Here is a 12,444-nt window from a genome sequence, read left to right as displayed (position 1 = left end):
CTTCTTGCACCGCCATAAGCCTTTGTCTCCAGAATCCTCATGTTGGTGTGATCATTGCTTCTAGGGGCAATGTTTTGTAATACCCTTTGAAGTTGAACCACCTCCTCGCGAAGTTCTTCCTCGTCCTTCCGTACCAAGGCTATTTCTGTCAGCGTAGTTTCATGCCTCGTCGCACAATCTGCCTCCAAACGTGCCGTTCTCGCAAGAACAGAAGAATCAGAACCTATTTCAAGAGCTTGCCCAACTAGTGCTTCCAACTGTTTCACCCTTTGGCGCACTAATTATTTACCAACCAATTTCAGTTAATTAAGACAAACATGCTCTTAAACTTTGTTGAACTAATTTCAATCAACACCTTAATATAAAATTGGGCATGAGTATTTTCTTTTAACGGATAAATTAGAAAAAATAATAGAAGTGGTCGCTTATGTTTGAGGTAGATCATATATATATATATATATATATATATATATATATATATATATATATATATATATATTCGAGCAATTTTGATCCTTTAAATTTATCAAAAGTGGACACTTTTGATATTTAACAAACTCTGACTCTTAGATTTAATTGGAACATGTAAGAAAATAATTTAACTAGAAATACCAGAAAAGGACATAAAAAACTACACTAGACATAAAAAAAGCATACCAAAAATAACAAAAATTTCACAAAACAAATGTATCATACCTTAGAAATAAACTAAAAATAGCAAAAACTAAAAAGTTGAACCTCTAAATGTGAGTTCTTAAATCTTATTACATCTAATGTCCGAAGTTAAATATTGACGAAGATCAAAGTATTCACTTTTAACCAACTTAGAGCCCGTTTGGACATAATTTTTTTTCACTTTTTTCGAATTTTTTTTACTTTTTTTCTAAATCAATGTTTGTCCATAAAATTTTCAATTTTTACTTGAAGATGAATTTTGAAATTTTTCGAAAATTTGAAAAACTCCAAAAAGCTATTTTTTAAAATTTTTACTTAGATCACTCACAAAAATTTAAAAACAACCCAAAATTATATTTATGTCCAAATATAACTCTAATTTTCAAATATAATTTTCGGTTGAAAAAACAATTCACCTTTTTTCTTTTTAAAATTTTACAATTCTTATGTCCAAACGCTCACTTAAACGATAGAAATTGCTCAGAAATATATTTAATAGACTACTTTAGACTCAATCCAAAACATAAGGACCGTTTTTATCATTTTCTCGGGTAAATTACAGAAAAACGGGTGGACCAATTTTGGACCGGCATAGAAGCACCTCTGAATAACTTCAAGAGAATCGTGAAATTCTCAGCTATGGCCTCCGATTCTCGTAAAGGTCTGATCACATGCTTCAATTTGGTCAAGCATCCTACTTTTTCCCAATTATTTTGCTCTTTAAATAGATTAATGTTTGTTGTTAATTATTTTTTCTGTTGATTTTGATGTTTATGTAGTGATTGTTCATTTAAGAGCGACTGGCGATGCCCCAATTCTTAAACAAGCCAAATTTAAGGTTTGGTTTTTTCATCTATTTTATGTATTTTTTATCAGATAAATTGCTGGTGTTAAAATTCTAGGCTGAGTTATTATCCAAAGCCCTAAATATATTTCCGCTTTACCGTTTTTCTAAATTACAGTTTCTCCTTTGACTATGCGTTTTTAAGATTCTTATTATATTTTTAACTTCTCCATCCGTCCCATTTGATGTGATGCTGTTTGATCGTGTACAAAATTTAAGAAAGAAAGAAATACTTTTGAAACTGGTGAGGTAAAACAAATCATAGAGAATTTTGTGGCTATTAATTATCTTATTAAGAGTAAAATGGAAAGTAATATTAAATTGTTATAGAAAGGTGTCATTTTCTTTTTGGTATAAACTAAAAAGTAAAGAGTATCACATAAGTTGGAGTAGAGGGAGTACAAAATATTTTAGCAGCGCTTTAGTTTCTAAATATTTAAATTTTATTTAAAAAGTTAAAGAATTGATGTCTGAATTTATGCTTGAAATTTGATGTGTTAGACACTCGTACTTCGAATCTTGGCGGTCTTTTTAAGGATGGACGGAGTATAAAGTTTTGAGTGATTGCCTCTTTTATTCCTATGGAATCTTCACTGACTCCTATCCAGCCCCTTGTGTGATGAAAAGAAGAAAGAGAGAAGATAAATTAATATATGGTTGAGCACCTTTTGTAGGGATGTTTAATGAAAATTGTTTCCTTGTGTAATTGATTTCATGTATACCTGTTTATTTCAGTGTTGATCATGCATCGTTTATCAATGAGTATTCAATTTGCATCAGTCACTCTATGGGTTTTAAGAGAAATTTCTGCTAAAGGTTAAAATGAAATGAAAATTAGAGCTGTTTGGAAATGAGAATGCACCTTTCGAACTTTGTCCAGTCTTACAGCGCAGATGATAGATGAAAAGAGACTTAGAATGCAAGTCAAAATTTGTATGAATCAATTAATTAACTATGCCTAAATTCGGAATTAGTTGGAGTCAACTGTATAAATCCTTAGTATCAATTCTCCTTTATTAAGGAGATAATGCCTTGGTGGGTGTGCCCGAATGAATTCTGTATCTAGAGGATTTTTCATTTAGACTTTTACGCTAACCATTAACCTACAGCAAGTCTTCTCGTTTTTTCGGATCTTGGGAGCGACTATGCTTTGTGGAGCTCACCTAGTTGAACTGATCCCCACGCTCCCACCCCCCTCCCCACCCCAAAAAAAGAAAGAAAAAAGAGATGTCGGTGAGAATGAAAGGGTAGTTCTGTGCTGCTGTAAATTAGGAATGTATGGCTCGTATGGCTATCCTTACAGGTAGAGTGGATAGAGGGGCAAATCGGGCAAATTAGGATTCTAATAGTGTTCCTGAGGAGAGTCTGAGAGGGTCACACAATTTTTGCCTCCATCCTTCAAGCTTTCATACACTATAGTGATTATCCTTGGGCTTTCTATCCTTTCTCTTAAGCTAAGTGTTGTAGGTTGTGGAGATTGCTTACTAGGGATAGGTGCACTCTCTGCAGCAGTTAGACATGGTTGGGAACCGACTGGCAAGGGAGCTAGTGTAAAATTTTTTGAATGACAAGTTAGGTTATAAAACAACCCTTAGGTATAATACCAGCATAAATGGAGCGGTTGGTCATCTCTCAGTATTCAGTAGTACCACTGGTGCTAGCCTGATGGAGCTGCTTATAAGTGGGGCTGTTGCTTTACTTTATAAATGGAGCTTTCATAAAGGAGCTGTTGGTTTCTCTTGGTAAAAGTAATACCGGTAGTAGCTTGTGAAGGGTGTGACCACAAGGTGCTCTGGTTAGTTTCAATAGATCAAACACAGAGTGGTACTAATAAAAGCAGATGTTTCCCTTTGCAACCAGCACAAGGAACAAAGAGGGCCCACTTATCCAGGAGAAGCACCTGATTCTGCAGGAGTATGTTGTTAGAGAAGTCCTTTTCTTCAGTGAGCCTGAGAAATAATAGGGTAGTTGAGATTATTCCATGTGGTGTCAGTTGAAATTTGATTTGAGCAAGCTTGGCACTAATTCTGCACTCTCTTTATTGTCATATTTGCCCAATGGAATAGTATACTACTCCATTTGTCCCAATTTGTTTGGCACCATTTGACTAGACGCGGAGTTTAAGATATATAGTTTCTAAATGTCATTTACTTTTTTGTCTGGAGCCAGCCTTCAGATCTCTCCTACTTTAGTTTTAGAAGAATTCCCTTATAGGATTAATGTTATTGTAGCCAATTGAAGATGGAAAAAGCTCTACTTCCTAGATTTTAAATGGGTTCTTTGTTTTATTATTATCAGTCGTATTTTCCCTATCATGCTTCATCTAATCATCAAATTATATGTAAACATCAACATAGATTGCAGGTACTGACAAATTCATCAAAGTAATAGATTTTCTGCGCCGCCAACTTCATAGGGAGACATTGGTATGCCCTTTGTTTTGATTGAAATTCTAAAGTACAGAGGAAAGAATTGCTCTCAAAGTTTTGAAATTCTAAAGTACAGATACTGTACATTATAGTTGTGATTACTGATATAACCTTTCCTTTCTAGTTTGTGTATGTTAACAGTGCCTTCTCACCAAATCCAGATGAGTTGGTAATTGACCTGTACAATGTAAGTTTCCTGTACATGTAAGTTTTCATATAATTATTTCAAGATCAATGTTTTTTGATTAATTTCCTTTGGTGATCGTCATTTTACTTTCATTTGAAAATTTTGTTTTCTCCCTCCAGAACACTTATGTGATCCTTTTCTTCTCATAGCTTACAGAAAATTTTGGCGTATAACAACAACAACAATTATTATTATCATTATCATCATTATTATTATCATTATCATTATCATTATCATTATCATTATCATTATCATTATGACCATTTTGTGAGCTTCAAAAATTCAAACTCACATGACAACATGAATTTTTAAGTATTTTGTATGAACTAAAGTATGGACCAAGTATTTTGTATGAACTAAAGTATGGACCAAACATCTTCAACCACCACTCAATTTCTAGGCAGTCAAACAGCCCGATATTTCATTCTTTTAAATGCACTTAGATGCTGTATGCCTCGAGTTCTTTTTGCTATTGGAAGTCAAACATATGTTAGCAACTGAACGTCATACATGAGCTCTTGATGCTTTTCTGGGCGATCTCTAGAAGATTATATGTTTCTTTCTGAGTTTTTCCTAATTTTCCTCCCCTCTTTTCTCTCCCTGTTGGTGTCAAAATCTCTGTATTGGTAAAATTGGTTATTCACTGTTTGTTGAGCAGCTATCTGAACTTGATTAGCCTGTCAACTCGTGCATTTAGAGCTTATTATTGAACTTGATTAGCCTGTCACTGTTCTATTCTCTTGCATTGCAGAACTTCGGTTTTGATGGGAAGTTGGTGGTTAATTATGCATGCTCCATGGCGTGGGGCTGAGAACTCTTGGTTGTTCGCACTACATTGTTTCAAAGCTCCATACTTAGTAAATACATTTAGTAGTAGAATAGAACCCTGGCATCAACTATGAGTTAAATTGTTCTTCAGTAGATTGTTCAGTATTGAGTTACGATTTATAGAATGATGCTTGCCAATTCTGCTTCAGTAATTCTTTGATAGACTATTCTGTCTATACTCAGGCAGGAAACGGTTAGCGCTTTTGCTGTCCCTCTTTGTCCACCATCCCCTGAAGCGTAGAGTTGAATATCTGACATATTGGTGTGAAAACTTTAAGATCCCTTTCTGCTCCCACCATGGTGACAGTTTCTGTAAAGTTAGCAATCCTCTCTATTCATTTGTATCTAGAATTCTAGTTGTTACTAACTTGCATCTCTATTTAGGGGTTCGACTGCCCCTCCAGGTTTGCACCCTCCCCAGAAACGTTTTACATATTATCTGTGTCTTTTATGAAAACAAGCTACAGTTTATGATGGAGAGAATGCTTGAAACAAGGACCATATGTACTTCTGTTGTACTTGCTTATTGAGTTGAATGAACTGATTGTGCTCTTACTAGCTTCTGCGGAAATTAAGTGAGGCGAATCAGATGGTACTTTGGAGGGTGAAATATTGAAGGGTGATAGCAGAGAATACAACTTAATAATAGCAAGGAAGTCCAAAAGTCCGTTCGATCAATAAATGGCAGGGCAGCCCGGTGCACTAAGCTCCCGTTATGCGCGGAGTTCGGGGAAAGGTCGGACCACTAGGGTTTATTGACGCAACTTTACCCTATATTTTTGTAAGAGCTTGTTTTCACGGCTCGAACTAACTTAACCAATTTCCGCAAGAGGTTGTTTTCATCATATCTTGCATTTGAATGATTCCCTTGCTCAAGAATACCTGTAAATTGCTCCCTCATTGCTAGATAAAGCTACCAATGTACACCAATCAAACAAAGCTAAAATAATCAGGCCTAATAAATTTGAATAGCGTTTTAATTTGATATCCTTTTGGAATGCAGTGGCTATTACAATTGCTCTTTCTTCCTCGTTGAAAGAAATTTTCTGGTTAAGTGTACCCCTTAAAGATGAAAAAGAAAGTATTACACACTTGCTCTTTCAGCAAGCAGTCTAACTTCAAAATCTTAACATTTGCAAGGAAATAAATAAAAACACATCACTCCGTTATGATTTGCTACTATTTGTACTACTATTATTCGTATGTTTGTTCTTTTTTTTTAAAAAAAAATACAAGTTAGGGAGGGGAATTAATCCTCTGAATGGATGGATAAAAGGATTCATTTTGTCACATTGTAACTATTTTGAGATTGACACAATCGATTGAAAGAGAAGTATGTGAAATTACATTTAAATTGTAATATCTCAATAGATAGAGCATACTAGACTAATGTATGCAACTAATAAATCTTTTCCCTATTTTTGAGAATCTGGGGAAGAAAATAGGGATAATCACTTAGAATCTATTAGCATTCATTACACAGAGTGAATTTGGCAGTTCCTTGGTTGGAATGAAGAGCAGAACATTAGATTTAGGGGTGGCAAAACGGACGGAGCGGGTCGGATATGGGCGGGTAAAAAACGAGTAATGCAAAAAAACGAATAAATTACCCGACCCAACCCAACCCATATTTAATACGGACAAAAAAACGGGTTAACCGGCGGATAATGTGGATGTCCATATTATACATGACTTTTTGAATATACTTTTGGAGAATTTTTAATCTCCCAAATTTGAGTAACTCCCAATTTGAGGCTTTACAAATATATAAGTTAAACGCATTGGTTATCCATTTTCTAAGCGGATAATATGGTTCTTATCCATATTTGACCCGTTTTTAAAATGTTCATATCCAATCTATTTTTTAATGGATAATATGGATGAATAACTGATTTCTTTTAACCATTTTGCCACCACTAATTAGGTTCAATAATGAGGCACTAGTTGCCATATCTTTCACTGTTGACAGCCTTTGTTGAAGGGCAATTGCTGCAGTCCACAAATTCCTTTTCCAATAGCTTGCCATGCATTTTAGCAACTTGAAGGACATATACTAAGTTCTTTTATCTTGGGTTTTCTAGTTGTCATTCTGTCATCTTTTAGACTTATCCCTTTCTCACTTTCTCCAACCATGTGCCCTTAGGACCACTTAACTCAATGTACCCCTTGCCTTCTAAGCTGCAAGTTTCTGTGATGGTAATTCATTGGTAATTAGCATTTTATAATTTTTATTACAGTAATGGTGAAAAAAAAAAGAGTGAAAGCTGAACTCCTTTTCGACAGGCTTTAGTTGAAATCTGCATTAATCAACGACGACAACAACAAGTTCAGTGCAATCCCACATAGTGGATTTGAGGAGAGTAATGTGTACACATGCCTTACCTTTATCTCGTTGAGATATAGAGGTTATTTTCAATAGACCCTCGGCGCATTGATCATTATTTTTAACTTTGAATTAGTTTACAACAAGTATAGCAATAACGAGAATAGTCATGGAGGATACTGCAGATGTATTTAAAATGGTAGACACTTTGTGCCATTTTAGCTTATCAAGTTATGAGGAAATATTTTTGAAAAATTAAAACAAGAAAATATGAAGAGAATACTGAACTTACTCTAGTTTAAAGTGTTGGAACCAAAATACTTTAGAGATGAACACCATCATCTCTTACCCAATATATATCATATCAAATCATCGAGAATAAAACTAGATGCGGAAGCGTACCTGAATCTATGAAAACGAATGAAACTTGTTGTCTTGTTTTTAGCAGTCTTCCAAACCAACACGTAAGGCGTTCTCTTCTTTCCAACGATGGAATGCTAGAAAGAAAACTCTACATCTGATTTGGGGACCATTAACCCATTTAATAGGTGCACAAGTTTATGTATTTTTAATTTAGCCCATCATTAAACTAGAAATAACATTCGGGTATCTATACATAAGACCCCATACTTTGTAAGGTGTCCTTTTGGCCCTTTTAACTTTAAACCATAGTAGATCACTTTAATTTAGGCCAACCTTATAGTGATAGTAACCAACATATAAATATTCCTAATACAATATATGTGCAGGTCCATAAATTCTAACAATCTCCCACTTGGACTATACACACACACAAACACACACACACACACACACACACACACACATATATATACCTTTGTAATTTTATATCACCTTATGAGCTCAAAATATTTGCTATCACAATATGAAATACCTCAAAACAATCTCATCCATTGATCATGCCAATATTGGACCAGGGCGGCTTTTGTTACATTTATCGCAACTAAACCTTCCTTGATCATGAATACTAACATAACCAAATGACATAGATCAAGTATGGATGTGTAGCATGGAAATTATATGCAATGTGATCTAAGTATGCATATTTCAAACTGGTCCAACTGAAAAATAAGTCAAAGTGAAAAATAAATTGGATACTTTATTTTTGCAGAAATAACCTCAAATATCCTTAAACTGAAATTCATTACCTGAAACCTTAAACTGAAACCAAATCGTGTCCATAAAGAACATTTAAGAGGTTACAAACTCCTACTGAAACTAAATATTCTTAAATGACATGACACCCATAGAGCAATATGCTCATAAAAACCTTGGGTGGTAGCCCTTTAGTAAATGGATCCACAACCATGGAGTTTGTACCAATATGTTCTATAAACACCTAATCACTTTGAACTCTTTCTTTAACAACCATAAACTTTATGTCAACGTGCTTTGACTTTTTACCGAACTCCTGTCGTTACTGGAATACAAGACTACTAACTTATTGTCACAAAGTAACTCAAGTGTGCTTTCAACTTTAACCATAAACTTGCAGCCAATGACAAAATTCTGCAGTCATGTTCCATAATCAGATGCTACATAATATGTTATAAATTAACTACCATGGTGAAGAGAGCTATGAGTGTTTGTTTAACACTCTTCCTTATATAGCTCATCAACCAAGTATGTCATATTATATCAACATCTAGTGAAGTCGATATCCAAATACCTGATTATCTTTAACTTTTTCGACTTCCTTTATGTGAGCATAAAATATTTGTTCTCTGTAATTACCTTTTGAATCTTTAAGATGCTTTCAAAAGATAAGTTTATAAATTGTTTAAATATCTGCCCAACATCCCTAAATTAAATGAGATATTCAGACGCATACAAAGCCGATCATACCTCACACAATAAAAAAAATATATTACTCCCACTAAACTTGTGGTATACACAATAATTAACAAGATTTATCTCGAAACCAAATGAGGCAATAATTTGATGAAATTAGCAATACTATTAATGAGACACTTTCTTAAGTCCATAGATAATTTTCTTTATTGAAATTTATTCTTGAGATTGTAGAGTTTGTTCTTTGAGAACTACTTCTTGAAAAACGGGTTGAATGATATTGTCTTTGATCCGAATTTGCTTCTTGAATAATGTCAGGTATAGAAAGTTGTTCCTGAGCATTGACAATCACAACTAGAGGAATATCAATATGTTCCTCCTCAAAGACAAAGTCCTTAACTCTCTCTCCCCTCGCAAACTTAACATCCTCAAAGAATCTCATATTGTTGAAAAAAGTAGCCTTAGTAGTGAGATAAAAATTCTGAAAAATTGAGGGGATAGAAAATATTATTGGACAGAAGTCTCTTAATTCTCTTTTAGAGATATGATCTAATCTCTCATGCCATAAAGAAGCTGTCTATTGGATGATTAATTTACTCTTATTACAGTTATATTAACATGCAAGGTTCATTGAACGAAGCAATCATATCAAGTAAGTATGTATTATTGTAACCTGATAAAGAATCGGGACCAACCAATTTTGAATTATGAAAGAGACTATTTTTTTTTTATATATTTCCAAATAAATAAAAACAATCAAACTTGTCTAATATAGAAACAGAAATCAAATCCCATCAAAGAAATGGTGCAACATAAGTCTCGTTCAAATTTAAATAAAACCGGTTTGTAACAATAATCTAAAGGTTTCAATTGCTTCGAATTCCACCAACTTGCCATCACCATCGTAGATGTATCTTTCACCATCATCGGGCTTTCGATAGTTTAGGAAACCCTGCACAGACACAGTGATGTGAATTGTTATACCAGAATCTATCCACCATCTGTGTCTTAGTACCAAATTAAAATTAACCTTAAAACAAATAAAATTAAGGGGTGTACCTTTCTTTGCACGCCATGCATGATAGTTGGTACAATCCATATTCTTATGACCTTCAGCTTTACAAAAGAAACAACCATCTGCAGTTGGTTCCTGATGTTGTTTCTTTTGTGTTGCTATATCCGCAGCTTCCTTAGGGGTCGTTTGGTATGAGGTATAAGTATATATAGTGCTGGTATAAAATTTTAATACCACCTTAATACATTATTTGGTTAGCAAACCTGGTATAAGTTATCCCGGGATTAAAATTAGTACCGGGATAACTTATACCTTGTAGGGATGGGCAATTAGTGCCAGGATAACTTATACATTTTTCTTAGAAATTATGCAATTATCATTTTTAATACAACATACCAAACAGTGGATAAAAAATAATACCAGAATAACTAATCTCAGCATAACTAATCCCAGCATAACTTATCCCAACATAAGCCGTATTCATACCAAACGACCCCATATTCTTTCTCTTCTTGTCCTTAGGCACAACGGCCAAGTGAGCACTTTCTATCTTTTCATGCTTCAGTCTATCCTCTTCTTGAACACAGTGTGAGATGAGCTCATTTAGAGACCAAGTCTCTTTCAATTAGAGCTCACCTTAAACTGGCTAAACTATGGTGGAAGAGATATCAAAAGCAAATGCACTAGCAAGTCCTCAGAGTGGTCCAACTTAAGTACTTTCAACTTAGAAGCAAAATGAGACATTTGCATAATGTACTCCCTGATGTTACAGTTACCTTGATACTTCATTGAAATCAGACTTGTCAAGAGTGTACCAATCTCATCCTTTTCACTCTTGACAAATACTTTTTCAATTTCAGTCATAAATTCCTTAGCCGTCTTAACCTTGTTGGACATAGTGCCCCTGAATATTTCTGGAATGGCTTTCTTCATGATCATCATTTACATGTGATTTGATCTCTCCCACCTTTCCATCTCTCTCTTTTCATTAGAGGTACTCTTATCTGTATGAGGTGGTGGAGAATCAACCCTTAACGCAAGGTTGAGATCCATGACTCCGAGAACTATGTTGAGATTCTCTTGTCATGACTTGAAGTTAGTGCCATTTAACATAGGAATTGAATTGATGTTGGCAGTTATATTTGCAGGAGTAATTTTAGCTGAATCAAAGAACAACAACTAACGTAATAAGCTCACATAATACATAAAATCAAAATCAAAATAAATTTGAATAAAGATAAACCCCATCTCAAGGTACTGAGCACTCCATTAATATTTCATCTTTGGACAAAATATTAACTTGTAAGTGGTATCTTGGTGTAGTAATCAAATGCTGATAATAAAGAACATGTCAAATAATAAATCTTCCTTTGGGCCGATTTATTATTCACACCTAAAACTAAATAATTATCACACATTTATTACCACAAGATGCATATATAATTTTGTTAAACATTGTACTTCCTTTGGGTCGATCAATATTTACATAGGTTATATATACACAACCTTTTATATTTCAAACAAATAGATCTCCACGAGAGAGGTCACTTTAGCGACATCAAGCTTTGATTTTATTTATCTCAAAATATATACAAACTTTTTCATATTCAACTTTAAATTCTCCAAAAACAGTGATATATACATCTTAAATTATGGTGGGCTCCAAAATGAATTAACCACAAAGAAGAACTGCCTGCACTTAAAAAACGATGAATCTAAAAAATTAATTCACCTGAATTAAAAATTCACTCAATGAGCTAAACTTTTCTAGCAGTAAGTATGCCACAAAACGGCTCTAAAACCCCAAACCCAAAATAACTGAATGGTAGCTCTCAATTAAATTTCATAAACTGTAAGTCCGCCAAAGAGAAACAGTGAAATCCTACTATACCTCAAAAAAGCCCTAAATAGGATGTTGTCATGCAGTTGACTTAGAGGCAAAAACCTTCACCTTCAAAATAAGTCACGAACACCGTTATGGCACCGCAATTCTAGTGTATTAACTTATTTGAATTCTTAAAGCATATCTCAATACAATAGATTATATAATCTAAAAATTGCTAAATGACAACAACTTCAAAAGCCGTATCGAAACCGTGAGTTAGAAAACCCACATCTGCCATCGCCACAAAATTTCATAGTTTATAATTCTTATTTATGATTTTAAATAAAATTGTGTGTATCTCAATGATTTAACTATGATACAGGCTCTGTAATACAATCTCCAAAAGTGAAGATTGAATCAAGAAACCTAAAGAGCAAAATTGGAAGAATTGCTCTTGAACAATCACTCGAAGAACTGGAAAGTATTGAGAGAGAGAGAGATAGAGA

At 34.1% G+C, this 12,444-nt stretch overlaps 1 protein-coding gene and 2 long non-coding RNA genes across 4 annotated transcripts; 1 reads left to right on the top strand and 2 right to left on the bottom strand.

Moving 5' to 3' along the window:
• The first annotated feature begins 1,179 nt into the window (after positions 1–1,179).
• Positions 1,180–5,111, top strand: LOC104091182 (ubiquitin-like protein ATG12). Of its 2 annotated transcripts, none has more exons than XM_009596462.4 (5): positions 1,180–1,336; positions 1,455–1,513; positions 3,877–3,945; positions 4,073–4,152; positions 4,887–5,111. In XM_009596462.4, the coding sequence occupies exons 1-5, from the start codon at positions 1,315–1,317 to the stop codon at positions 5,035–5,037; spliced, it is 381 nt and encodes a 126-aa protein (XP_009594757.1). In that variant the 5' UTR covers positions 1,180–1,314; the 3' UTR covers positions 5,038–5,111. The 2 variants fall into 2 exon arrangements, with proteins under 2 accessions (XP_009594757.1, XP_009594758.1); XM_009596463.4 differs by having other exon boundaries at positions 1,181–1,336; positions 4,073–4,135.
• A 1,524-nt stretch (positions 5,112–6,635) lies between these two features.
• LOC138903471 (uncharacterized) lies at positions 6,636–7,796 on the bottom strand. The gene is made up of 2 exons (XR_011412573.1): positions 7,689–7,796; positions 6,636–7,151 (listed from the first exon to the last, which is right to left on the bottom strand). It is a non-coding gene; the product is annotated as an uncharacterized lncRNA (long non-coding RNA).
• A 2,057-nt stretch (positions 7,797–9,853) lies between these two features.
• Positions 9,854–12,444, bottom strand: LOC117275508 (uncharacterized). The gene is made up of 3 exons (XR_004505690.2): positions 12,005–12,444; positions 10,158–11,273; positions 9,854–10,050 (listed from the first exon to the last, which is right to left on the bottom strand). It is a non-coding gene; the product is annotated as an uncharacterized lncRNA (long non-coding RNA).

This window comes from Nicotiana tomentosiformis, chromosome 12 (genome assembly GCF_000390325.3).
Source record: "Nicotiana tomentosiformis chromosome 12, ASM39032v3, whole genome shotgun sequence".
NCBI lineage: Eukaryota > Viridiplantae > Streptophyta > Magnoliopsida > Solanales > Solanaceae > Nicotiana > Nicotiana tomentosiformis.
Note: the sequence above shows the minus strand (reverse complement) of the source record. Positions and strands in the feature narration are given on the sequence as shown.